General features: G+C 43.2%; 1 protein-coding gene and 1 pseudogene across 2 annotated transcripts in view; one reads left to right on the top strand and one right to left on the bottom strand.

The window, feature by feature from the left end:
- Slc25a13 (solute carrier family 25 member 13) overlaps positions 1-27,498 on the bottom strand; it is a 180,098-nt gene that overhangs the window by 133,723 nt on the left and 18,877 nt on the right. For both annotated transcript variants that reach the window (XM_036181810.1, XM_036181811.1), the window contains exons 2-3: positions 16,881-16,934; positions 5,391-5,533 (exon numbers count right to left, since the gene is read on the bottom strand). In XM_036181810.1, coding sequence (XP_036037703.1) covers positions 5,391-5,533; positions 16,881-16,934 — 197 coding nt within the window. The remainder of the gene's footprint in view (positions 1-5,390; positions 5,534-16,880; positions 16,935-27,498) is intronic.
- On the top strand, positions 12,475-13,055 carry LOC118579451 (annotated as a pseudogene).

Here is a 27,498-nt window from a genome sequence, read left to right as displayed (position 1 = left end):
CCAACACTCCCCAAGTCTGTTCGCACAGAACACATCTTCTCACAGTGCAAACAGTTCTATACCCAAAGTGGAAGGCATGTACAGGTGGCCTTCTGTGTCCATGGGCCCTAAATCTAAACATTTAACCAACTATTATAGCTAGAAAACACTCAGAAAAAGAAATGCATAGGTACTGAACAGGGACTTTCTTGTCACTAAACAATACGAGAAACTATTTGCATGGCATTATATTGTGTTAGCTATTAAGTCATCTAATGATGATTTAAAGCATTGTGGAAACCATGATAGGTTAGATGTAAGAACCACAGCACTTTATAGAAGGCACCTGGGCATGCACAGACCTTGGCAGGATCCTGTGAAGGTCCTGAAACCAATCTGCCAGGACCATGGAGGGACAATTGTCTATGGAAAACTTAGATGTGATCCTAGCAAGCCAATGAGATATTGCAGCCACCTGACCCCCCTAATAGGCAGGGCTCAGTTTCTGTTGCAGGCAGCCAGCTAAACACTCAACAACCCCAGCTCATCATAGCCCCACTTAGTCACAAAGTTTTTTGGTCTTAGCTTACTCTCACTAGATAATCATTAAAAACAAACAGAAATGTTTGCAAAGCTCATGTGGACCAACGTAAGATTTCCACCTGGTTCTTACTAGATAAGAAGTATGAGCTATAGATGAAAATTATACTTAGATGATATACACAGCATAGTTTCCATCCTAATCAGAAGCTACAGTTATCACCAAACCTAAAAGACATTTCAGAAACCATACACATTCAACAGGTGGTAGATCATTCACACTGCTCAGTTACATGGGAGTCTGGGCCCTGAGAAATCCCAAAACTCATCTCTTCCCCATCCTCAGATGTGAGGCAAGCTCCCCTCATTCAGGAAGCCCCCAAACCAGAGGCTTCCACCCACAGGCATTCAAAGTCTTTTTTCATCTCCCTCAAGGACCTTCAGAAATTGATTAAATCCATCTTTAAATCAATTAAGACAGTAGAACAAAGGAAAATCTAAACCCAACGAAGAATATCAATAGGGATTATGCTGCCCGACAGGAAACCATGCCAACTTCCTGATTCAAACAAGCCTTGGGTGGCTCTCCACAGCTTGAGATAAATGTTCTCATCCTCACACTTAAGAATGAGTCCTTACATGGTCTAGACAGGGCCTATCTCTCCCACCAAGCCTTGCATTACTGTACCCCAGACATGCTAGACTCACATCTTAGAATTTCAGGGCCTCTTGGGAGGCCTGTTCCTTCTGCCCCCAAATGTTCTGTTCTCTGTCCTTGACCACAACTACTATGGCCCACACATTACTCATGGGATGTCTTTCCTTACCTCTCAGTGGAAATGAAGCTTGTATTACTGTCTCTCACACCATGTCACTCATGCAGGGCTCTTCCTTGTGCTACAACAAATAATACTCTGGATCTATCTTAGAAAGACCCTGATGGGACTGGAGAGTTGTGCAGCATTTAAGAGTACTGGTTGTTCTTGTGTTGTGGAATATTATTTTAAGGTGTGTTACATTTGTTTCTGCTGTGGAACATTTGTTTTAATGATGCAAATATGTGCTGCATACTTTTATGTTGCATTTATTTAACTCTGTGAAGCTGTGTTACTTTGCCTGTCTAAAACACCTGATGGTCTAATAAAGAGCTGAAAGGCCAAAAGCAAGGTAGGAGAAAGGATAGGCGGGGGGCTGGCAGGCACAGAGGATAAATAGAAGGAGAAATTTGGGAGGAAAAGAAGAAGGAGCAAAAGAACAAGGAGAGGAGGATGCTAGGGGCCAGCCATCCAGCCACACAAGCAGCCATGGAGTAATAATGAAGGTAAGGTATACAGAAGTAAGAAAAGGAAAAAGCCCAGAGGCAAAAGGTAGATGGGTTAATTTAAGTTAAGAAAAATTGGCAAGAAACAAGCCAAGCTAATGCCAGGCATTTATAAGTAAGAATAAGCCTTCACATGTGATTTATCTGGGAACTGGGTGGTATGCCCCCAAAAGGGTAAAAGAGTAAACAGTCAACCACACTCCTGCAGAGGTCTCTGGTTCACATTCACAAGAACTGTTGCCCACTTCTGACTTCTTGGCACCATGACCAAGCATGAATGTGGTACACATATATAAATGAAGATAAAACACTCATACACATAAAACTCTATCTCAAAATCTTTTTTTAAAGACTCTGAGGATGGAATTAGAGCCATGGGGATAGTGCACAGAAATCTTTTCCTAGCAGTTCACATGTATTTGCTTGTATTTCTCAGACTAACTCTGCACATTGATTAAGCCCATCATTAGAAGGTCTAAGCTGAACTACATAAAAAGTATCAGCCAAACTGGGCTAGCAAAACTCTGACTCAAAAGCCAAAGCAAACCAAACCAACCTGAGGCAAGGAAGCATAGGGAGTAGTTTGGTTACTCAGGGTTTCTACTTAATTTGAATTATTAACAGCGTCCTCTTCTAATAGTGGACATGGCAGATAATTTCTTCCCTTGCGTTTACTATGCACACACACCCCTCACCTAACAAATGTAGTTACCAACCTCGGAGTCCCACCTGCATCAGGGTAGCCATACACCTCTCAGGATAATGGAGTGAGTTTCTTCTCCCCGAGACACAACCAACCTTAGTTTCTATTCAAATATATTCCCAATGTATCCGTGTAAAAGAATGAAAGTTTGATCCACTCTAGACTGGTTTTGGAGCATAAGCAGTAAGGCAGTTCTCTGTCCTCAAGTGAACTTTTCGAATCCCCTATTTACCATCTTATGCCTATGCATGATTGGACATGCATATGATTAAAATCAAATGTATTATAGGAAGAGGACATGTGCAGTAGAAAAATGTGATGTAATCCATCAATTAAAACAGAAAGTCACACTCACTAACACCCCTTAATAGCCCAGCTCCTTCTTCTATTGAACCCCATAAAAAGAAGTCTCAAACAATAATCAGGGCCCTTGACTATCTACATTCTTGAGGGCTGCTGCTCTCTTTTGAAGTATATTCTTATCTTTTTTTTTTTTTTTTTTTTGGTTGTCCAAGACAAGGTTTCTCTACATAACATTCCTGGCTGTCCTGGAACTCGCTCTGTAGACCAGGCTGGCCTCAAACTCACAGAGATCCACCTGCTTCCTCTGCCCCTCAAGTGCTGGGATTAAATGCGTGTGCCACCACCATCCGGCTATTCTGATCATTTTTACTGCTTTAAATAAAGTTTCTTCACTACTTTGCAATCTCTGTGAGAGCTTTTATTTCAATTTCTTGAATAAGAAACCAAAAATCTGAAAACACTTGGCCCAAACCCAGACCACCAGTACCAGGCCAACCCACCATGCTTCAAGAAGGAAAGATGGTAAATACAATTCAGCAGGGTCTGATGACACACTCCTGCAATCTCAGCATGTGGGAGTCTGAGGCAAGACGATGGCAAGGAGTTTGAGGGCAGCGTCAACTATAAACAAAACCATGTCAAAACAAGAAAAGAGGACCTCTGAGATGCCGAACACATGTTCTTCCCACACACCATTGAGTGTCAAACAGAGCCACCACTCGGCTGCTAGACAGAGCCCCAGAGAGATGCTCCCAGCACCCCAAGCTGACCAAGTCAGCAACTCATGAATCTCTAGCATAGAAACAAGTAAGCTCCAGCAAGCCGGAGATGTTAAGATGAGAAGGCCATGCTGAGCACAGGCATTTAACTCTGCTGCCGAGTCCAATCCCAGGTTAGATGGAAGCAGTTGCTACCAGGAGTCACTGCTTAGCAGTCACTGGGTCAGCCAAAAGGTATCACTGGGCGAAGAGAGGGATGTTTTCATAGGTAAAACTGGTCATTGACCAACAAAAATTCTTTACAACTATAGGCTAATTCCCCACAGAAAAGAACTGCTACCGTCAGTTACAACGCAGGAAAAGGTCCTCCCATGCTCACTACAACGTGAGTCAAGACAGACAAGATGAGGGTGTCAACTCAAGCATCTGTCAATGGATGGGTGAATTAAGAATGCACTATAAACACCTGATGGAATAGTACTCAGCCTTGAAAAGGGAACTCTGTCACATGTGGCAATGTGGATGAACCTGGAAGATATAGTATCAAGTGAAATGAGCTAGGCATGGAAAACAAAGGGCACATGTTCTCACCTCTAAGCAGAATGTTAAAGCATCAGAGTCCATGAAAGCAGAGAGTAGAATGATGATCACACCAGGCAGGCATGGAGGAGGAAGTATTAAGGGGACTTATGTTCAGAGCACCAAATATTTTCAAAAGACAGTCTTGGACACTGTGGGGCTACCTTCAATAAAAACACGTCTATTTGAAAATTGCTAATTTCTATTTGAAATGTTCTGAGTACAAAAACAAAACAAGCACATAGTTTGATAAATATGTTAACTAGGAAGACTGGTCCAATCTGCAACGAGTGTGTACTTCAAAACATGCTGTATACGATAAATATTTGTCAATTAAAAATAAATAAAACATATTTTACAACAAATTGGAAGACTGAACACAGCAGTAATATATTCTATTACAGTTCGACAACCCAGAAGTCCTAAATGAAGGTGTCAGCAAGGCCAGACAGGACCTCTCTCCAGATTCACGTAGGTGTGGGTGGCTGCAGGCACTCCCGGCTATGGATGCAGTACTCAGACCAGCTCTGCAGTCATATGACACCTGGTCCCTGTGTCAAATCTCCCTCTGTCCCCATCTTCAGAAACACTTGTGATGGAATTTCGGTCCACTCAGATAACACAAAGTAACTTTTTCATCTCGATATATTTAATTACACCAGCCCCAAGGTTCCTCCATCAAATAAGGCAAGAGATACCAATTCCAGAGAAGACACAGAGGGAACACAAGGTGGTGGGGACAAGGCAGAGGCCTCCCGCCGAGTGCCTGCTCAGGACTACACCATGGAGCCTCTACTCTGCCAGGCAAAGGCTCACTTCCCTGAGACTTGAATTCATCAGATTTCTCTGTCTCCCATTTCTATACCATTTAACCACATGTGAAATTTTAAAGACAATTTGGAGAAAGGGAAAGATGACGGAAGTTATGTCCATAGAGTCATGGTGAAATTCATAATTTTATAGCAACCTTGAAATATGAAACATACACTCATATGTGTTCACACCACCTCATCAGCTACAACAGTGCCATGCAGCTAGAAACACAGCTTCCAAACATGCAATCACCAACTCTGAAATGTCTTTTGAAGGAATATTAAAAATATCATTTCTAAAATAATGGATTAACAGATAGAAAAACAGTTTTGGACCTAGATAGGATGCATGCATTTAGTGAGTTCTTTATTATTAAGCAAAAGAAAGCTGGCTTGAAGAGAAGACTTAGGAAGATAATTAGAAGTACACATACCCATCTTTGGTTTGATCCACCACACCGCTTAAAAGTTCCACAGTCTTTGGGTTGGGCTGGCTTTCTCCAAAAATATTCAAATACCGAGTGACAAAGTCATTGGGAGACATAAAAAATTCACCATTTTTTTCAATGCTCGCATACTGTTAAAAAAAAAAAAAGGAGGGTAAGGGGAAAGAAACATTATCCAATACATCTGATTCTCAAAAGTATACAGTCATGCACTCAATACTGAAAACGCCACAAACATAGACTCACATAGGTTAATGCCATCTTCAAAAGGTAGTTATCAACCACCACTTCAAAGAAAGATTTTAAATAGTCAAATTTTATGCTTATCAGTAGCTCACACAGTGTCTCCCATCCCCACCCCTATGTGAGAGGACATTTGGCAATGTATGATAACAATTTCAACTGCCATGACTTGGGGAAAGGGAAAGCTACTAGCAAACACAAAATAATGCCCTACAGGGTCTCACTACGAAGCCAGGTAGCCTCAAACTCAAGATCTCCCCCCCCCACCTTAATCTCCCAAGTGCCGGAGTTCCAGGCATGCACGCTTAATGGCATGTCCTTTCTAAAGTGAGATCAGCTGTAAAGTATTAAATACTCTTTCAGGGAGGCTGTGAAAGGCAGCTCCTACATCTTGCATGCCAATGGAAGGACACCAAGCCCCACCTCAGTGCCAACACCGAAACAAAACTGAAGCTTAGCCAGCCTGGAGCCATCAAGCTTCTAACCAGGGACTTCTAACCCTGGCTTTCTACTTTAGCCAGTCACATATATTTTTCTTTATTTTGCTCCCATAAGCACTTTATAGAGGTTTCTCCCCCCCAACCTCTTCATGGAGTCCCAGATGTCTTGCCGTTTTCCCAATTCCTGAGTCCTAGACTGCTCAAATAACTCACTCAAATTCTAACAGTCCTAGGTTCATCTTCCAACAGAACTCAGGGAGGCCTACAGTCTGAGAAAAGATGACAAGCAGAACTGAAACACTACCCTGGAGCCACACAGCATCTTCCGTGATACCGGACACAGGTTTAAACTGCTGCCCTCCTTAATGTTGTCTTACTCTACATTACACAGGGACTTGCTGGCACCGGTTCTCCTCCATGGTGTTCTTCTAGGACTCAGTCCAGCTTAGGCAAGGGGGGCTTGGCTGTGTCTCGTTCCTGGGGACACCCATGTTTTGGGAAATGCTGAAAATAAACATGAGGATATGGCCATCCTTGTGGGGCAGAAGCAGATCTTCCGAGTCCCAAGGTAAAAGAGCAAAGGAAGAGGAAGACAAGATACCTGAGAACAGGGCTTACTAGGTGATTAGAACCACACCAGCAGCCAGGGTAAGGAGGGGCACAATGTAAAGGGTGCAATGGCAGACATTGTAGTCCTGCAATCTCTGCCTGCGCCTGCTACCATCTGAAAGTCTTGACAGTTAAATAAGTTTCCTGGGCTCTGATGCTTCCTCTGCAAAATGGGTATAATAATATTGCCCGCTCCATTTGGCTGATGTATAAAACAAATGAGATGATACTGAAATACATTATGAACAATGCCCACAACATAATAAGCATGTTTTGGGTTTTGCTGTTTTATTACATTTATGTATGTATGCATGCATATATGTATATGCACATGCCATGGCACCCATGCGAAGACCAGAGGGCAACTTGTGGAAGTCAGACATCTCCTTTCCACCATGCGGGTCCTGGGGGTGGAACTCAGGTTATCAGGGTTAGTGGCAAGCACCTTTACCCGCTGAACCACTTCACTGGTCCCTGTTTTGGCTATTTTAAAAATTCTTTTCTTGGGGCTGGAGAGATGGCTCAGCAGTTAAAAGCACTGACTGCTCTTCTGGAGGACCCGGGTTCAATTCCTAGCACCCACATGGCAGCTCACAACTCTCTATAACTCTAGTTCCAGGGGGTCTGACATCTTCACACCAATGCACATAAAATTAAATAGTTTTTTTTTTTTTTTTAATTATTTTCTTTAACCCTCTGCTTCACTGAGTGACATCTGTTGCTGGTACAGCACCAAGTCAAGGATGTAACAAGGACTTTCCTCCGCCAGCAGCTACCCAGTCCTGGCCACTGCCTAGGCGAGGCCACGGGAAGCGGTAGAATACTATTTTCTAAGTACAGTACAAAAAGAGTCAGCTAGGGACGCCATCATACTTCAGCAACATTTACTTCACTTTGGGGGGGAGTGGGAATATACAGAAGAAAGAACTGATTGTGATTTTTTTTCCTAAATGAGTACAAACAAGCTTGAAACAGAAGGGGTATGTCACTGCTAATGACAGCAATCCTGCAGTGTGGTTATACCAAGGTTTCTCTAGGACAGTGATTAATTTACTTCAAAATACAACTTAACTTTTCTCCTGCTGGCCCACATTTAGATTATTTCCAGTTTGGGTTATTTTGCAAGAAAACCTAAGATAGCTATTCTTGTATATAACATTTGTACAAATTCCTGACTATTTTCAAAAACTAGAGTCCATGAGAAAAGAAATTGCTGAGTTAAAGGACAAGAACTTTCAGGTGGCTGGCACTTATTATCGCTCTGGTCTCCGGAAACAATTGTACCAATCCACACTGCCACCAACAGTGCGGGAACATGCTCTCGCCCCCTTGCAGGGTCACATTTGTTTCAAATACTTTTCCAGGTTGACATTTTTATGTAATTGAGTCTACAGGGCTCTTTTTCCCCCTTTGCAAATCCCTCTGTTACTTTTCTGACCTTAAAAAGCTAGTCCTTTCTCATCTCAAGACCAGATACCAACACAGTTTCTTTCTCTCCTGGCTTTTGAGCAGATCTGTATTTTCCTTTGGGTTTCAGTATATCAGAGCTTTGTTTCTGCGTATGGTCTGCCATGAGGATATCCATCCCAACTGCAGCTTTTACCACTCAATCTATTGGTTGCTCCAACCCACAAACCAAGTCTCTCCCCTCCCCACTCTGTAGGATGCAGGATTTTCACTACTAAATTATCATATGGTGACCAGGGGAAACACGGAGAAGCAGACCCTGCCTGCAGCTTCAATTCTGAAGGCTGGAATGGCTTCCTGGGGCCAGCGTACACCGTGGAACTGCCAGGCACAACACCAAGAATGCAGGATGGCCTGTCAGTCCCGATCAGTGGGAGACAGTCCAAGCCCACCTTTTCTTGTCGACCTGGTCTGTCCTCGGAAGATAGCAGTGACTGTTGATCCAACTGCAGGAAGGGCTCTGTCAAGACAGGGCTTTGGGGCTGTGTTCTCATTGTTCCCTCAAATTCCCAGACTGCTGCCTGGCAGTGAAATGTGTTTAAGAAATACTTTTCGAGAGAATGAGAAGCTCAGAACATTGTATTACTTTTCTCCCAGAACTTTTCTTGGCCTGATGATTAGCCTTTGAATTTTCCCCCAAATGACCTTTGGAATCATCGTCAAGCTGTGGACCCTAATAACATTTTTCACTGAAAATGCACAATCAAACTACAGTGAACTACACTACTCACTCACAAGATAATGAAGGTTGTCAAAAATAGAGAAAATTCTCACACACTAGTTGTGTAAGAATAAACTGATGGCACTGGAGAGATGGCCCCAGTCGTTAAGAGCACTGGCTGCTCTTCCAGAGGATCAGAGGATCGAGGTTCAAGTTCCAGAACCCACATGGCAGCTCATAACTGTCTGTAACTCCAGTTTGGGGAATCTGGCACTCTCACAGATACAGATGCAGGCAAAACACCAGTACATATAAGAAACCAACCATTTTAGGAAACTGCTAGGCAAAGTCTACTGTAACTGTGCCTAACATACATACCAAAGACAGCAATTTCAATCACAGGGAAATCTCCAACAAAATGGATGTTATAACACCAAAAAGTTGAGGTATTCACAGCAACCTAATTTATGTCAAAAATGCTATTTTAAAAAAAGGTCCAGATGTTACCAAACAGCTGGGAACATTGACTGTCAGACAGTCAGTTGCACAATAAAATACAACATAGTAATGAGAATAAACTAGCTCCACCCACCCGAGCCAACACAGAGGTAGCTACATAAAGCAGGGTTGGGAGCAGAGATCAGTGGAAGAGCATTAACCTGTGATGTCTGAGGCCTGGGCCTCAACCCCCAGCTGTTCAAGAAGTAACAAAGACAGAGAGGGCAGACTGCATGGCTACACCTTATCATGGGATGAGATAGATCATGGACAGAACTAAGATGCCATGAGAGAAGTCAACCAGCTACCTTTGGGGATGTGGGGAGTGGTTAGTACAGGGAGCAAGGAACTCTAGGTGTTGGTGCCACAGACACACTCACGCTGTAAATAACCATAGAGATGTTGCTTATTATCTGTGCACCAGCCTCAGACCTCAATAGTCCACATTCTCACCAAGGTATTTTTATTGACCTCATTTGTTTATGTGATAAAGTGGATCATCTTTTATATATGATGGCATGCTAATTTGTATACAAAATAGAGTTTTATGAAGTTTAAAACAAGCTCATCCACCAAAGCAGGGATGAGTCACTTTGGGGTTCAAAGGTTGTCTCTTGGACTCACGGACATAGGCCAACTATGGTAAAAAGCATGTACCAGCCAGGCAGTGGTGGCGCACGCCTTTAATCCCAGCACTCGGGAGGCAGAGGCAGGTGGATCTTTGTGAGTTCAAGGCCAGCCTGGTCTACCAAGCGAGATCCAGGAAAGGCACAAAGCTACACAGAGAAACCTTGTCTCGAAAAAACCAACCAAACAAACAAACAAACAAAGCATGTACCAGGGGTGCTGAAAAAGATAGCTTGGTTGTCCTTGAGGCAAGGAACAGGGGTCACTGTCAGAGGAAGAGACTCTTTCTTCCAGCTGCCTGCCTCATCTCTGGAGTATCATTCATCTCTCTGGGGATACGTCTAAGTGACCTGAAGCTTCCCTCTGTTCCAGTATTTTGAGTAAAGTTTTAAGATGATAAAGTACATGCTTAGGAAGGCTTTTATAGTTCTTTAAGTGATTTTGTATCTCTGTTAACACCACACTGAACGAGGATAGTAGCAAAAGGACTCTGAAAAGAACCTGTCCCTGTGGTACCCGCTCCACAAGGACAGGAGTCCTATCTGGCCTGCTTCCCACTAGCTATTTAATAAAAGCCTGTGAGTGATGACCTGGGTCAGAACCCTTATGGTGTGTTTGCCAGGAGTCACTCACATCCTGGGGCTGAAAGGCAAATTCTCCTTGACCTTCTCTCAGCCAGAGAATCCCTGTGCACACCAGGTCCTGTCACCTGCCAGTCTCTACCTTGATCCCCGGTTCTAAGGATGGAATGAAACAAAACAGACCATATGAATACTGGTATTCGATACTGTCTGTTACAGGAATCACTGATTTTTTTTTTTTAATTGGGTCCACAAAGAAAAAAGGAAACTGTGCTTATTAACTGAAGGTGTGTATTAGAGCACCCCAGGTGAATTATAATAAATGCCAAAGAAATGTTAGTAAAGTATGTGTGAAAGTGTACAAATATGACATATATTCATTTAAATTAAGGGCTAATAATGTAAGTATTTGCTTTATAGTTCTATTTGTTTGAAATTGTCACAATAAAACATTAAAATTCAAGCATCCTAAAGCTTTCATTTTAATAACAGTCTAAATCACTAACATCAATGTGGGAATATATACTTCTACATCCCAACTCCAAATGCAAAGACAAGAAAGCACAAACGGTAGCTTGCTTACTTAGAAGGCATGAGGCAGAGTTCAACGCTCAGCATCATAAAAGGGGGTGGGTGGGGCAGGGCCTATTCATTACAGAGTTGCTATAACAGCTAAAGAGAGATGGCAACTAAACAGACAGCAGACAGCTATAGAGAATGACCAGATAAAGTACCATACAATATCCACAGTTAGGAACATCATAGTTTTAAAGCCTATCGAGAAGCAGATAGACTTAAAGGTATTTGCACTATTGGGGGGGGGGGGGGCTATACATGGTAGTATTTTTTTCTCTCCTGTTAAGGAGAACTGAAAGAGAGAGAAAGGGAGGGAGGAAGGGAGGGAGAGAGAGGGAGAGAGACCAACCTGTGTCTATGCTAAGATCCAATGTCAGTTTTCTTTATGTATCATTGTCAATATCAGAAATGTAATCACTCTAGACTCATATTTCTGCAGATGACACCTCTCATCCTTTCCTCCCCCTGTTCAATCAGGACATTCATATAGCCAGCCCCCTCCACTATAAAGGATGACACAGGCTGGGCATGGTGGCCCATGCCTTTAATCCCAACACTTAGGAGGCACTTAATTAACCTTGTAAATTCAAGGTTAGCCTGGTCTACAGAGTGAGTCCCAGGCCAGCCAAGGCAATGTACAGAGACCCTGTCTCCAAACAAACAAACCAATCAGTTTCATCAAATATTCCTTCAAAGTGTCCCTGACTAGCTAGCTAGCTCACTGCCCACTGCTCCTGCAACCAAGAACTTCATCAGGGATTTCCAAAAGGATCATTCTCAAGGTCGGCCACCGAACTAGCCCAACCACAAGCCCACCCTCCCGGTGCTTGAACTTCACGGAAAACTTCCAGTGCCTTACACCTGTTCACTGTCATTTCAGGCTTGCTATGATACCCACCCGCAATGCTTCTAGCTCCCACACCCTGTAATGCATAGGAACCTCCCTGACAGTCATATATCAAAAATAAAAATTAAAAAAGTGCAGAGTAAGTGGGGTGTGCATGCGTGCTGCAGTACTGCTCGGCCAGTCTGTCCATGTGAGGGGCCGGCACAGGGGTGCACCAGGACTGAGCGAGGCTTCGCGTGGGTGGAGGAGGTGCAGGTACAGTCTTTAAGAATTTGCCTGTAATCCCAGCACTCGGGAGGCAGAGGCAGGTGGATCTCTGTGAGTTCGAGGCCAGCCTGGTCTACAAAGTGAGTTCCAGGAAAGGTGCAAAGCTACACAGAGAAACCCTGTCTCAAAAAGCAACAAAAGAAAAAAGAATTAGAAATGGCGGGTTGGGTGGGGATTTAGCTCAGTGGTAGAGCACTTGCCTAGCAAGCACATGGCCCTGGGCTCAATACTCAGCTCCAAAAAAAAAGAATTAGAAATGGCTTCCAAAAGAGCTCTGGTCATCCTGGCCAAAGGAGCAGAAGAGATGGAGACAGTTATTCCCGTGGATATATGTCATGCGGCCAGCTGGGATTAAAGTCACCGTTGCAGGCTTAGCTGGGAAAGACCCCGTGCAGTGTAGCTGTGATGTAATGATTTCTCCTGATGCCAGTCTTGAAGATGCAAAAAAGCAGGGGCCATACAACGAGGTGGTTCTTCCAGGAGGCAATCTGGGTACACAGAACTTATCTGAGTCAGCTGTGGTGAAGGAAGTCCTAAAGGAACAGGAGAGCAGGAAGGACCTCATAGCTGCCATCTGTGCGGGTCCCAATGCTCTGCTGGCTCACAAGATCAGTTTTGGAAGCAAAGTCACAACACTCCCGGGGGCTAAGGACAAGATGATGAATGGAAGTCACTAGAGCTACAAAGAGCCGTGTGGAGAAGGACAGCCTGACCCTCACAGCCGAGGGCCCGACCGGGACCAGCTTCGAGTTTGCGCTGGCCATTGTGGAGACGCTCATGCGCAAGGAGGCAGCTGACCACGTGAGGGCACCCCTTGTTCTCAAGAAGCATGTGTAGTAGCCGCCATATGGGATCTCACCCGGACGCCTGTGTCTGTACATTTCTGAACATTGCTAGTAGAATAAACAGTTGACCAACAAAAAAATAAATGAATGAATGAATGAATGGATGAATGAATAAATAAATAAATAAATAAATAAATAAATAAATAAATAAATAAATAAGAATTGCACGGTAAACAAGTTCAACCCGGAGAAGTTTTCTCCCAGATCATCTCCAGGCCTCCACATGGTCCTCTTCTCCACCTCCTCATGTTCTCCCACAGTGTCTCCACTCCACACAACGGAACACTTGGAGTCTGCTTACTCAGTCTCTCTACCTGCTTGTGCCTGTAAACTTGCACTAAATCTGAGCTCTATGAGACCATCGTTTGCGTGTTTATCTTTTGTTCACCCCACTTAGAACATCATAGCACTTGATTTCAATCACAAATCTCTTTAAATTAACACAAAGCTACAGCAAACACGCTATGTAGAAAATCTTCACGACATTGAGATTAAACCCAAAATTAACTGTCTGGAGTTCATCTTCCACATGCAGATATATAACCTTGGCTACCACTTTCCCCAAGAACAGCCTGCAAAGTGAATATTTTACCCCAGCATGTTACAAACCAAGTATCAATATTCCAACCATTCTCTAACCACTGCCCAAAACTGGATCAATAAAAATATGGTTGTTCATGCTACTGCCTTTGTCTGGAACAAATTTCATACCCTTCTCTAAGATCTCATAAACACCTATTCTTTTTCAAGCCCAGCTCAAACCCCCTTTGTACACTTTTGATGACCCTCTATAGAAAGATGTAATTGGCCTCACATAATCTCCCTACAAATTAATGCTGTGTCATACTTACCAACCATCCTATGTTGGCTGTTTTCTTATCTATACACAGTGAAATATTTAAGTATAGAAATCATGATTTACGTATCCTTACCAGGTGCCCAACATCTAATAGACAACCTCAAAGCAGGGTGGGTGGATGAGACTGAGTTGCACTCTTCTCAAAAACATACAGTAAAAAGCCAGAAGGGTGTCCACCTCAGTCCTCTGGAGCCAGCTTTCTTTCCCCACCTGCTCAGCTCCATGGCTCTCTCTCATTTCCAGGGCTTCCAACTCCCCCACAGGCCAGACACCTAGTATTCAAAGGAAGTGCCTTTCCATCCCTCCCTACTATAGCAGAATCCTTCCTTCTGCCTAGTTCAGCAGAGAGACGGCTGAGACATTTCCCACAGAGCTCTTATTAGAGAGAAAATCAAGTCAGAAAAACTCATGAGGAGGAAAACAACACAGCTTGCAGGATGCTGACTGCTCATCCCTACAGGTCCAGCACCCCCACAGCCTCTTTCTCCTTTGATCCCTTTACCGCAACCATCATCTACACCAGACAGTAAACAGGAGCTCCTCCGAATGCTGAGCCAAGGTGGATTTGTGTTGGTCCCACACTATCCGGGCCTGGTGAGGTCACCAAGACCCTGTGCCAGATCCACAATCCCTTCTTCAAACTGCTGATTCGGTTTTCTTCATGGACCCACCTCCTCCTCCGCATCATCTCAGACTCTAAACCATAAAAAACCCTCACTTATAAGTCACGTAGTGCCCTGTCTAGTGCCAAGGATTCTAACCCCAGCTTTGAGGCCCATCTACATAGACACACCACCCACCGGTGGCAGTTCAGGGACCTGCACAGAGCTCCTACCCTCCCTTGGGATTTCCTTGGGCCAAGTGGAGCCAATGCTCCAGTCCCTGAGCATTACCTTAAGGATGAAATGAATATCAAAAATTCCATCACCAGGGACCTTTTTCTTCCTGACAATATTCTCTACTGGCCCTTCTCAGCTAGAAACAAATTAAAAGGGGTTGGGGGGGAGCAAGTGTTGGTGTGGGGGGGTGTACAAGATGTGTATAAATACCAAACATCCTTACAAACTTAACCTTCTTTATTCCTCTGAAAATGTTTACATTTAATTTTTCTTTGGGGATCTTTGTGTTTCCTGCATTTGCTTTTTTGTTTGCTTTAATTATTATTCTTTATGTACATGTCTGTGTGCCTATGTGAGTTTGTGTGCACCACATTCATGCAAGTGCCCTCCATTTCCAGAGAGTGTCAGATGGCCTGGAACTAGTTATAGGCAGTTTTGAGCTGCCTGATATGGGTGCTGGGAACTGAACATGGGTGCTCTGAAAGAGCTGGAAGTGCTCCCATCCTTAACCACTGAGCTATCTCTTCAGTCCATTCTCCCTGTATTTGCATCATTTAATTTCAAGCATTTACTGAGTCAATCTAAGCATGTCAGGTGGTTGGCAGTGCATAACAGTTAATTTATTGAATATTTTTTTCCCTAATTTTCATTATGAAAGTATTCAAACATACAAAGTAGAGAAATAATAGTGCATGCAGGCTAATATTCCATTTCCTAATTTCAAGTTTTTTCACAATACCACCCATCTCCGCCTCCCACCAAAAATGAGATTTTAAAGCAATCTCTACTCTAACACTGTCATCTATAGATGCTTCAATCTTATCTCAAAAAGATGCACTTCTGTTGGTTTTTGAGACAGAGTCTCTATTATATAGAACTGGGTGTCCTAGAACTTGCTTTGTAGACGAGGTTCTCAAACTCATAGAGATCCGCCTGCCTCTGCCTCCTGGGCACTGGTATTAAAGGCGTGCACCACCATTACCCAGCTAAATAACAATTCTTAACGTCAAATATCCTGTCTGTGCTCAAGTTCCTTACTGCTTTCCCTTCCTCAGCACTGAGGGGTATAGCCGGGGCCTCAGGCATGGCAGGCAAGCATTCTTAGACTAAGCCACAATTCAAGTCCTCCTTTAAAAAAAAATATATGAACACATTTTTCATAAAGAAAGTGAGGCCCACGTAATCAACACATTTCTCTATCATAGTCAGTACACATCAAGTTTCTGATTTTTACTTTGATGCCTCTTTGCATCCAGATAAAACCTTGGCTAGCACTTTCCCCCAAACACAGCCTTCAAAGTGAACTGAAATGTTTTAGCAAGATATGTTGCAAGCCCAGTACCAACATGCCAACCATTCTCTAACCATTACCTAAAATGGACCTCTAAAAATATGGTGTTCCCTCCACACACTTGGCACACTTTGATTTGCATATGCTGTCTTTTCAATGTTTAGAGAAGGCCCTTATATTTTGTTTTTAGTGTCTTTACAAAACAGACATCTTCTTTTTTGACTATGTTGAGCAACAACAACAACAAAAAAAGATTTGAGACTCAAGGAAGACTTTTGGTGTACTGACCATTCATTGTCCAGAACCACAGTGGGAGGGAGTACAGAATTAAGTTCGTAGAGTATTTGGGGCACCCCAGTGTCTACGACTAAACAGTGTCGATACAATGATGATAGCAATGATCAAAACAAAACAATGGGCTGCTTCTACCCTGGGGAGGGAGGACAGTCCTCGTGGCACAATGGAGAATTATCAGGATGCTGACACAGAACCTGAAAAAGATCACTGCTATAGACCTTCAGAGATCCAGCCCTCAATAGGTAATGAGTCACATGACTCAACCCTCCAAGTACTTTTCAGTTGAACTATATGACATGAAAGAAATTAAAATATATACCATATCCCCATCACCAGAATTCACCTACATGGTTTCCATATTTTTTTTTAAAATAGAATTATAAAGAATCCCTTTCATGAATCCTACATTAAGATACTTTGGGGAATGTTCTTTAAGTTTTCAACAATGAAATAAAGAGCTGTTTGAAATAATCGTCTAAAGTTCTAGAACACAAACCAAACAAGAAACAAAATAGATTCCTTTATACTGACCTTCAAAAATATTGGTCTAAGCTCAGCTGGATCTGCTCTCTTGGTTAAAGCCACCTATAAATAAACATAAAAATGTTTATATTATTAGAACAAAGCTAAGAAATCAAGCTAGCAGGAGGGAAAATAAACTTTGGGTTAGAAATTAGTAGATTTCATTTTTGTATGTAAAGTACCAAATTGCTCCAGTGTGTAAACTAGTCCCCAGATTTTAATGTGGACTCCATGTGGCTTCTAAAATGATAACATTCTGTATGAAAAACCAGAAAGCCCTTAATATCTAGTGTTCAATGTATAAAAGGGGGAAAATGTTGAAACAGATTAGTGAACACCTGGCATTTCTAAACCACACCCAAGGGTAAATCATGCCTTCTCATATAGGAATATTTAAATATTAAGTACAACCTGTCTGCCAATACTGCATAGGAGCACATTTCTTAAAAGTCAGTGAACTTGTAAATCATTTTAAGGACCCAAAGGGAACTGCTTCCCACAGCTCCTCCATGAACAACACGTACACCCATGGACCTAGACAAGCCAAGCAACTTCTCCACCTCTCCCCAGCCTTAATAAATCATAAGTCTCTAAAGGTGTGACTATTATTCTTCACATTCTAGAAACTCAAGGGACCGTGGTTACCTTCCACCAGTAAACTTTGACAGATTAGCTCAGAATAGGTGTTGTGCTTAATTCTCCAGGCCACAAAGTCCAAAAACATCACTGGGAAAAAGCAAGACAAACTTGAACATGACTGCCCCAGGCCAACACAAAAGAACCCTTATGCAGAACCAAACAGTGGGCTTATTCAGTGTCCCATCACCCAGTCCTGTTGGCAACAGTGGTCATAAGACGCAGTTCTCAGCAAGCAGAGTGTCACCCCATGATACAACCAAGGCGGGGCCCCTGGAACCACCCCAACACTGGAACCATGTCCCTATCCATGAGGAGATTTATGCAAATTGTTCTAAATCCCTTCAGCGTGCTTGCAAAGGCTCTTCTGAGGTCTTTAGACAATGGCTTTTCTGTCTCTCCATATGGAACTACCAGAGCTCCTTGGCCCAACACTGTCAGGAATAAATTTACTAACGAGTCACTGGAATGGGAGGTAGTCTCTAAAAGCAGCTGGATGGTCACCATGCTAACACTGACACTCTTTCCACTCCAGCTGAATACCTGACACTATCAGTATCTTACACCCAGAATTAGCTGGTGTCCTTTGCTGTTCAATAACAGAGGGAAAATAAGACCGCTAACCAACACAGCCATGATTAATGATGCTGCTGACCACTAACCAACCCAGCCATGATTAATGCTGCTGCTGACCTCCAGGTTTTAGAAGAGGAGGCCCCGTTAGTGGAAAGGTGGAACTGGGATGAACACTCCTAGAGAAGGCATCACCAAAACCCCTCTACCTCCACTTCCAGAGCAGAGTCATTCCTCTCCCTCCCCCCATGGTAAAACTCCCACACCCACGGTGGGCTATTTACTAGGCATGATGAGAAGGGGGACTGTACGTAGAATGCTGGCCTAAGTTTCTAGCATTTTTCCCTTTCAAAGGCAAAGAAATTTTCTACACAATGAACTATGCTTGCTCTGTCTGGATGCATGCTTGCACGTCTGCTTAGTTCACTATACTACGCACTTTGTATGAACGATACCAGGCAGTGCTATCCAGAATGCACCGCCCTGGCCTGAATCCCCATGGCACCATAATTTTCTGATTCCCAAACATAAATCATGCAATGCTCCTAGTCAGAACTGGACCTGTTTGAGAGAAAAAGCACTCTTCACATTGTAACCCATCCAGGGTCTCGGCACAGCAGAACGAAAAAGAAAATAATCCCTCCAGGGGCCAATGCTTCGAAGTCGTGCCCCCAAAAATGTACCTCGTAGTTTACAAAGCACAGCTGGGTCCTCACAGAAGGTCTGAAAGTCAGAACATATTATTGTCCCCATTTTCCAAACGGGGAAATCAAGGTTCAGAAAAAGTTGTGTACTCCCTTCCCCTAAGTCAGATGAAAAGCCATCCCCCCCCCCCACCCCCCCCCCTACCCCCACCCCCGTGTGCTTGTGTTTTCTCAGTCTCAAGTCTCCTATCCTCCACATTACAAGCAGCTTCACTGTAACCCAGCTTACAGGAAATATACAGCGCAAAGATGAAGATCAGCACTCTAAATGCAGTCTGCCTGGCAAGGCCAGGTCCTTGCATGGTGTTATATACCTGTAAGCCCACAACTTCACTTCAGAGACTGCAGCAGAAGGATCTAGAGCTTGAGACTAAGCCAGGTTACATAGTATGACCCTTTGTCAGATAAACCAACCAGCAGTTGTAGGATATGTCTACACTGTGTGAAGATGTTGCTGTGATTGGTGTAATAAAAAGCTGAACTGTCAATAGCTAGGTGGGAGGTATAGGCAGGACTTCCAGGCAGAGAGAGGACTCTAGGAAGAAGAAAGGTAGAGTCGCCAGCCAGACACAGAGGCAGCGGGACAGGCAGGAGGAGAGATAACAGCCATGAGCCATGTAGCAGGACATAGATTAATAGAAATGGGTTAATTTAACTTATAAGCACTAGTTAGGAACAAGCCTAAGCTATAGGCTGGGTTTTATAATTCATAAGTCTCCATGTCATTATTTGGGAGCCGGCTGGCAGGACAGAGGAAGACTCATTACAAACAATGAAAAAGAAGACAGTAGTGTCAGGCCCTCCACAGAGTGCAGGCCTGCTCTCTTAACTCACTGGCTGGCCTGGGTTCTCCGGTCTCATTTCCTCGTCTATCCATGAGAAGTGGTGGATAATTGCAAGGAAAGTGCCAAGTACCAACAAGGCCCTGAGTTTAAAGCACTCAATAAATGCCATCTATCATCACTTATTCAAAAGCATTTCTATTCTACCATGATCACGTGTCTAAATAACGAGTAACCTACTTCATAATTTAGAAGGGAGAAGTAGGAGAGAAAAAGGGAAGTCAGGGTTCTTGAAGAGACTCACCAAAGCCCCAACCAAACGTCAATTATCGCCTCTGTTCTCCTATCCTACAAAAAGCTACTCTTGAAAAGAGACTCAAAGCCGCAGGTGTGGTAAGTGGTGAACGATCTCACGCAGGAATTTGCCTGAGACTGAGACCCATTGATATCTGTATCATTCTTAAGCATAAAGAACCATGGAAGCAGGTGATCATTTCTTCAAACTTAGTAGCAGCCTCCTGACCTCATGTGTACTCACCCCATCTACTGCCCACTCAGCAAACACTCGGTGGCTATTTGGAATTTCCATTTTGGCTTCTACTTACACCCCATGTCATCCACTGCAAAGCAGGAGCAATCCCACTGACGACTACATAAAGTCCCACCTGAGACCTACAATATCCTGAAGGTGCACTGAGATAGACAGAGTCTCCCTGGTGACAAATCCAATAGCCAAGAAGATATGTGCTGGGGAAAGTCAACCAGAGAAATGGAGCTGTCTTTTTAAGTCAACACAGGACAGCTGATCAGTATGCATGCTTTAGTTATAATCGAAAAGCCTGGAGGTTTTAAACCTAGCTTATTCTTGGGCTTCAGAAGACTTGTCAAACTTAAGATAGTTTCCAGATGGCTCACCTATATACATACATACATTTGGGTGTGTGCCTCTTACATAATAACATGTAAATGTAAATATGTACAAGTAAAGTACGATTCGTTTAATTACTTGATGTCATCATTACTTATCATTATCTTATTCTTTATCGTCTGCACTGAAAGACTGAAGTGTAATACAATCTAACATTACAAGAAAAATGATACTGTTTTACATAAATGATGTAATTCGTTTCCAAATCTAAGAAAGGAGTACTTTGCAAGTGACTATGAAAGATCATTTGATATTTAAATCAGCACAATAGAGAATTTTGTACTCAGTCAGATCACATATTACAACAATTCCAAACTTAAGAGACAAAATGCAACGGGCTACATGGCTATTGCTCCCACACGCTGGGAAAGGTCTCTACTAGGATTAACTTAGAATGGGAATTTCAAGTCCATGCTTTGAGACGGTAAAATTCGAGAGTCACAAAATATACAATATACTTTAACAAGATAAACACTACTTATACCCATGTGGCTATAAGCATTCATAAAACATACACAAACTAGTAAAATAGTAATATAATAACACAACTTTAGGAACTAACTTTTTCATACAGGGAACAAAAATATAACAGGAAGAACCAGAAAAGTGCCGTTCAGAACAAATAAACTCCCTCATTCTAACAGGCATCAGAGTTGCCAATGGCAGGGGGAAGATTCCTACGCATATGAGGATTTTTTTTAAGTCAGCTTGCTTACCCTGGAATCAAGCCACAGTACCAGGCTCATTACTTTCACAAGTTACAGAGGTACACAGTTGTGCTCTCAAAATAGTTAGTAGATGTGACAGATGGCAGTAGGGACAAATTTAAAAAAAACAACATAGCTGGGTATAGTACAGCCTTGGAAGGTAGAGTCGGGAGATGAGGGGGAGTTCAAGACCCTCTTCACCACCGAGCAAGTTTGCTTGAGACCACCTTGAGGAGATCCTGTGTTAGGAGGCAGAAGAAGAAAAAGGAGGGAGATAAAATTGGGTCACTCCTCTCAGGAGGCTCTGAAGATGTGAGACCTGGTTGGACCTCTCTGGGAGCCCTCAGATCCCCAGCCTCTGCAAAGACCTTAAGGGGCTCCTCAACTGATAACTGAGAGTCTTGGTGAGTGAGACATCAGATCTATACTGGTGGCTCCCTTCAGATCAGTGGTTCTCGAAGTACTGAGCCTGGGCATGTGCACTCATATGTACACACCCATATGCAGATGCACACACATACACATAACTAAAATACTTTAGAAAAAAATGAAAGGAGCATTCAAGAGCAAAAGAACTTTTTAGGCCCCTGAATTCAGAATCTCAGGAATGCATATATTATTGTTTGAATACAAAATTTCTCCCACAAGCTGCATGTTTGGAGACTTGGTTCCAGTTAGTGGTGGAGCTATTTGGGGGTGAGGGGTTTCTAGTTGGAAGAAGTGTCAGGGAGAGCAGAAGTTTATTGCCTGGGCCTTCTTCCTGTCAGGTGTTTGATTCCTGATGAGCCCCCACCTCAACGCCAGAGCACCCCCCCAACACCATACCTTCCTCACGACAGGCTAGATTCCTTTGAACCCTGAGATAAGGTAATTCCTCCCTCTCTTAAGCTGCTTTAAAGACAGCGATGAGAAAAATAATAAATCTAAAATATCTTTAAAACTATAAGCTGGGTGGTAGTGGCAGCAGCACATGCCTTTAATCCAGCACTCAGGAGGCAAAGGCAGGTGGATCTCTGTTGAGTTCCTGGTCTACAGAGAGAGAGAGTTTCAGGACAGCCAAGACCACACAGAGAAACGCTGTCTCAAAAAAAAAAAAAAAAAAAAATTTCAAAAAGAAACAAGAGAGAAAAGAAAAACTATAACAAAAATAGCATATTTTTAAAACTATCCAGAAAATAACAATGGGTGGATGGGCAGAACCAACCTCCCACACAGTACAGCTCCTTCAACAGTATCTCCCAACTCACTTCCCCAACATGAGAAATCTCTGAAAGTCTAAACAATCACAGGATTGCTTATCCAAAAGATTACCTGAAATGATTGTTTATCTTTGATAGGTAAAAACCAGAAAAGATAATTCATGAAAAGCAGGCTATCATGTGTACGAGTGAAAGCCAGCATGGGGTAACAAGAAAGGAAACAAGAGAACCAGTGTAAGAGGACCTAAACCCTAGTGGAACATGCTCTCAGTATCGCCTAGAAACTCAGCATCTGCAGCCCACATTCTTTCTCCATCTTCCTGTATTGCTGACTACATAGCAAACATTACATTTCTCAGAATCCTTTGCAGCTATATGGCCCAGGGACTGTCGATTGAAGAACTGTGGAGGGATTTGCAAGGGAAAGACTTGGAGGCTCAGGCCACCACACTCCTACTGCTTCTGCTAGCAGACACTTCTGTTCAAAGTAACTGGTTTTCCTGTGACACTGTCCTGGCCTCCCACATCGTTCACAGCATGTCCTCCGAAACACCCCTCACTTGGCAGGAGACAACCTGACTGCATAGGAGGCCACTGCTCCCTTGGTGGCCTGCTCTGCTGTGAGGCTCTGGAAGTCATTCCTAAGAGCCTAACCTCAAGTCTGTTTCTTCACCTACCCAACAAATTCTATAAGCCATTTAATAGCCTGCAATAAATCTCCCTCTGCTGAAACCAGCCAGAGAGGATTCTGTTCCCCACAAGTCAACCTTGACTGATACAATCAGTTATTGCAAAAGAAAGTTTGGAATTCCCTAAAACCACAGTTACCATTGCCTTGAGGGAAGAAAGAGGGTGTCTCATCAAATTTACAAAAATCATTTCTTACTGAAGTTACGGAATCACTCACTTGAGCCTTATATTACGTTTCCTTGGGTTCTCATAAGTGAAGAGCTGTAATCATACAAGAAGTGACTGAGGTATAAATCGGTATACAGACAAAATGCCGAGTTAAGCATTCTCATAACCACAACATTTCTGGGCAATCAACTCTCAAAGGTTCCTATCACTCAACAATTCACTTCCAAAGCACCCACAGGGTAATTAACAGGCAGGTCACTTCAGAGTGCTGCAGATGTTCATCAGAACAACTCAGTAACTTGTGACTGTGTTGCGGCAGACAAACATTAACTCTAGACCACCGAGATTAAAAATCTGGTATTAAGACGCCAAGTGTAACAGGTAAGTGCACTTGATGCTGGTGTTTCAGCTGTGGGTTCTGTTACGCCAAAAAGGCTTTAAACACACTTTCAATTCTCCCATTGTCAATAAGCTGAAACTTGCATTCCAGTAAATGTTCCCTGGAGGAAAAACAGACAAGAGACACTATGAATATTTTCTAAAATACACACCTTTCCATTTACATGTTCCTGCCTTATAGAGACGAGGAGCTGCTAGTATTGCCAGGAGTCCACAGCAGAAGTTAGGGAGAAAACCTGGAGACCCAGCCAGGCCTAATGACCTCAGGCCAGTCAGTTAACATCAGTGTTTGAAATCTGCACTTAGAAAGTGAGCAAAAGATAAGAAACCCTACCTTCTCCCTTTCATAGGCCTGTCTAACAGCCAATTAGAATGAAGAAAGTGCATCCTCAAAATCTTCAGCTGTTATGCTGGCAAGGATTAGTATCAGCTCCTACCAAACAAAACAAGCTGATAACAAGACTTCAGGACACCTCTGCTCCCAAATACAAATGGAAGGTAACAGGGCCCAATGCCCAGAACTCAGACCTAGATAACAAAAGACGACATGCTAAAAAGAAAAACAGTTTACATAAAATGCTTTTGGAGGGCTGGGAGCACAGTTCCTTCGGTAGACTGTGTGACTGTCATACACACAAGCCTGGGGTCTGCTCCCAGCACTGCACAAGCCGGGCATTGTGGCTCACTCGTATTAACTTTAGCACTGGGAAGAGGGACGAGGATCAGAAGTTCAAGGTCACCTTCAGCTACACTGTGAGTTCAAGGCTAACATGGGTTACAATGAGCTTGTCATAAATAAATAAAATGCCATAGGGAATGTCTGCTGTCTCGTGAGGAAAGCTGGAGAATCAGCCAAGACCAAAGAGCTACGAACAATACCCTCAAATGCCTAGAATGGCTTGGGAAGAATCCAGTATCACACTCCAAACAGGCCACACTGCCTGCCTATTATACATTGCCTAAGTAAACTGAAGTGAAAACATCACACCATCCCGTCCCCTCATGCTGCCTTCTTCCTAATCACTTGGTACATGAGTGTGTGCTCGGCAGAGCCTAGGTCACTGCTACAGGCCTTGTCGCAAGAGAGGGCGGAAGCTGAGCTGACCCCGATGCTGGGAGAGCCAGGACTGCTATTATGAGGATTTGCTCCAACACAGGAAAGCTGGGCAAAGGATGATGGGTAGCTGGAAAGGTCAAAATGAACTTGATTGGGTAAAGTCACTAGACATATACGTGAGCAATCCCCTTTCCTTACAACCTTATTATCAGGTCCCAAAGAAACCCAGGACAAGTATCCATGGCCCCTCTTAGCACTTCTCACTCTGTCCCCTACCCAAACCCAGGGGGTGGGCTTCCCTTCCCTTCCTCTAGCTTCTGGCCTATATAGAACACAGCCATGTTGGCCATGGGCTCCCTCAGCATCACTCCTGGTCACTCCCGGAGCGCCTCTCTTCATCGGAAACGCCGTCTTCTCTAGTCTTCCCGCTCTCACCCCTCCCCTCTCCTGGCCGAGTCTATTCGTGTTCAGTCTGGACTCTTCCAGATGCTCTGGCTGTTCTCTCCTTCCTATCTACAATAAACCTTCTCCTCAACCACACCTAGGAGCAGTCCTGTTCTCAATCCCATTCACTCAGTCTTGTCTTTCACTACTGAGAACACTGCAGCTCAAATACACACTGATCTGTCCCAAGTCCACGCCTTCTGCTCCTTGGGATCACAGTCCAGGTGGTCGGGTTGCCCCACATCAGGTTTCTCAACCTTTGTTGTAGGACCCAGTGATCATTCTTTGTTGTTAGGTAGGATTTTAACAACATTCTTACCCTCTTCCCACCAGATGCCAATAGCAATCAGACTGGGACAATTTCCAAAACAATTTCTCCAGACATTGTCAAATAATCTCAGGAGGAGGGGAAGGGTAAAGGGCATCTACTCAACCCCCAGCTGTCAAGAACATGGTAACTAGTGATGGTCCACCTGATCACTTACATACTACCATCACCTGTGAGGGCTGGAACAATCCAGGCCTAAAGTCAGGCACTGATAAGATGTTGTGGATATCGCTCTGTGTAAATAAAGTTCTGATTGGCCAGTGGCCAGGCAGGAAGTATAGGCGGGACAAGAGAGAAGAGAATTCTGGGAAGTAGAAGGTTGGGGGGAGACACTGCCAGCCGCCACCATGAGAAGCAACATGTAAAGACACTGGTAAGCCACACGCCATGTGGCAAAGTATAGACTAACAGAAATGGGTTAATTTAAGATAGAAGAAGCAGATAACAAGCAGCCTGCCATGGCCATACAGTTTGTAAACAATATAAGTTTTTGTGTGCTTTCTTGGTTGGGTCTGAGCGATTGTGGGACTGGCAGGTAAGAGAGATTTGTCCTGACTGGGCCAGGCAGGAAAACTCCAACTACAAATGGCACCCAACGTGTTGGCAAGAATTTCCACCTAAAACCTGAGGAAAAAAAGATTCTAAAACGGAGCTAAAAACAGCTTCCTAGTTGTCTCTCTCAAGTTAGCGGCAGCCTGCTGGTTTGAGCTACTATGGCGGGTTCCTGGCGTGTGAGTCTGACCTTCAGTGTGGCGGGAATGAGGAGTCTACAAGCTGCACTTTACTCTGCTGCATGGTGGATTTAGCCTTTGCTAGATTAAAAAAAAAAAAAAAAAAAAAAAAAAGATTTCTGGGCTATGCACTGCTCTGATAGAACTGCTTCTGATAGTTGATGGTACACATGGCTCCAGACCCAGAGCTGGTGGTAAACTGTACCACCACCCTGTTTGGAAGCTGAGGTGGGCGGAGCCAGCAGCCACAGTGGTGTTTCAGTCTTACAAAGATGGATATTATACAGAGAATCTGGTTTATGTTGTCTTTGGGATTTTTAACCACAGAAAAAGATTTGATCATAAAAGCTGTTGAGTTAAACAAAAATGTAAATTTTAAAGGTACCTTGACTTTGAAATTTGGATATAAGGATATGTTGCTTTGGAAAGGAGTCTCTGCTTTTGTTTCCACAGAAAGCCAGAGGCTGTGGATTTGTTCCAGATTAAGATACATCAGGTTTGATCAGCCAAGACCACCTGAAAGATCTCCAATGACACCATGGCCCAGATGATCCGACATCCAGAGTGGTTTCAAGGCAACTGGCTCAGAGGTTCACCCTAATGGACTACTCCATAATCCTAAAATTTTCTTTATGTCCCCATAAGATACAGCGCCCCCTTCCAGCAGGAAGTAGTAAGAAAAACTACGCCCACATTCCCAAAATTATCAAGCTGGCTTTGGAGATGGAATTGGCTCACTCCTTCTCTAAACCCAGACATATTGCTAAAAGAAAAGGTTAAGAGATTCTTGTGTCCCGAATCAGAAAAGCCCTCTGGTGTGGGACAGAGAAAAACCAATATTTTTCTTTAAAGTAGATTGATTATAAACGCAATCTCTTTCTAAAGAAGAAAAGGGGATATGATATAGATATAATAGGATGAAAGGGTAGATTAAGGAAGGAACTTACTTCTAAAGAGCAACAACTTGTTTAAAATGTTTTACATTGGTATAGATTTTAGTCTATTAATACAAACTTAAAGTTAATTTTGTTATACTATGTATATATTTCTACTCGTGTTTAAGGTATTGTGTTTGTATAGCTCATTTAAAATTGAAATGGATAATTAAAAATAGATTAATAATCATCTGTGATAATCATACTCATAGCCATGTTAGTTAAGTCTTCTAGGTATACATAGAGATATTTCAGATAGATAGGTAATCTTCAAATACTTCAAAGACCTACAGAATATGGCATTTAAAATATTTTTAAAATTTAGACTTTCTGGACAGTGAGACAT

Source organism: Onychomys torridus, chromosome 3 (assembly GCF_903995425.1).
Source record: "Onychomys torridus chromosome 3, mOncTor1.1, whole genome shotgun sequence".
NCBI lineage: Eukaryota > Metazoa > Chordata > Mammalia > Rodentia > Cricetidae > Onychomys > Onychomys torridus.
Note: the sequence above shows the minus strand (reverse complement) of the source record. Positions and strands in the feature narration are given on the sequence as shown.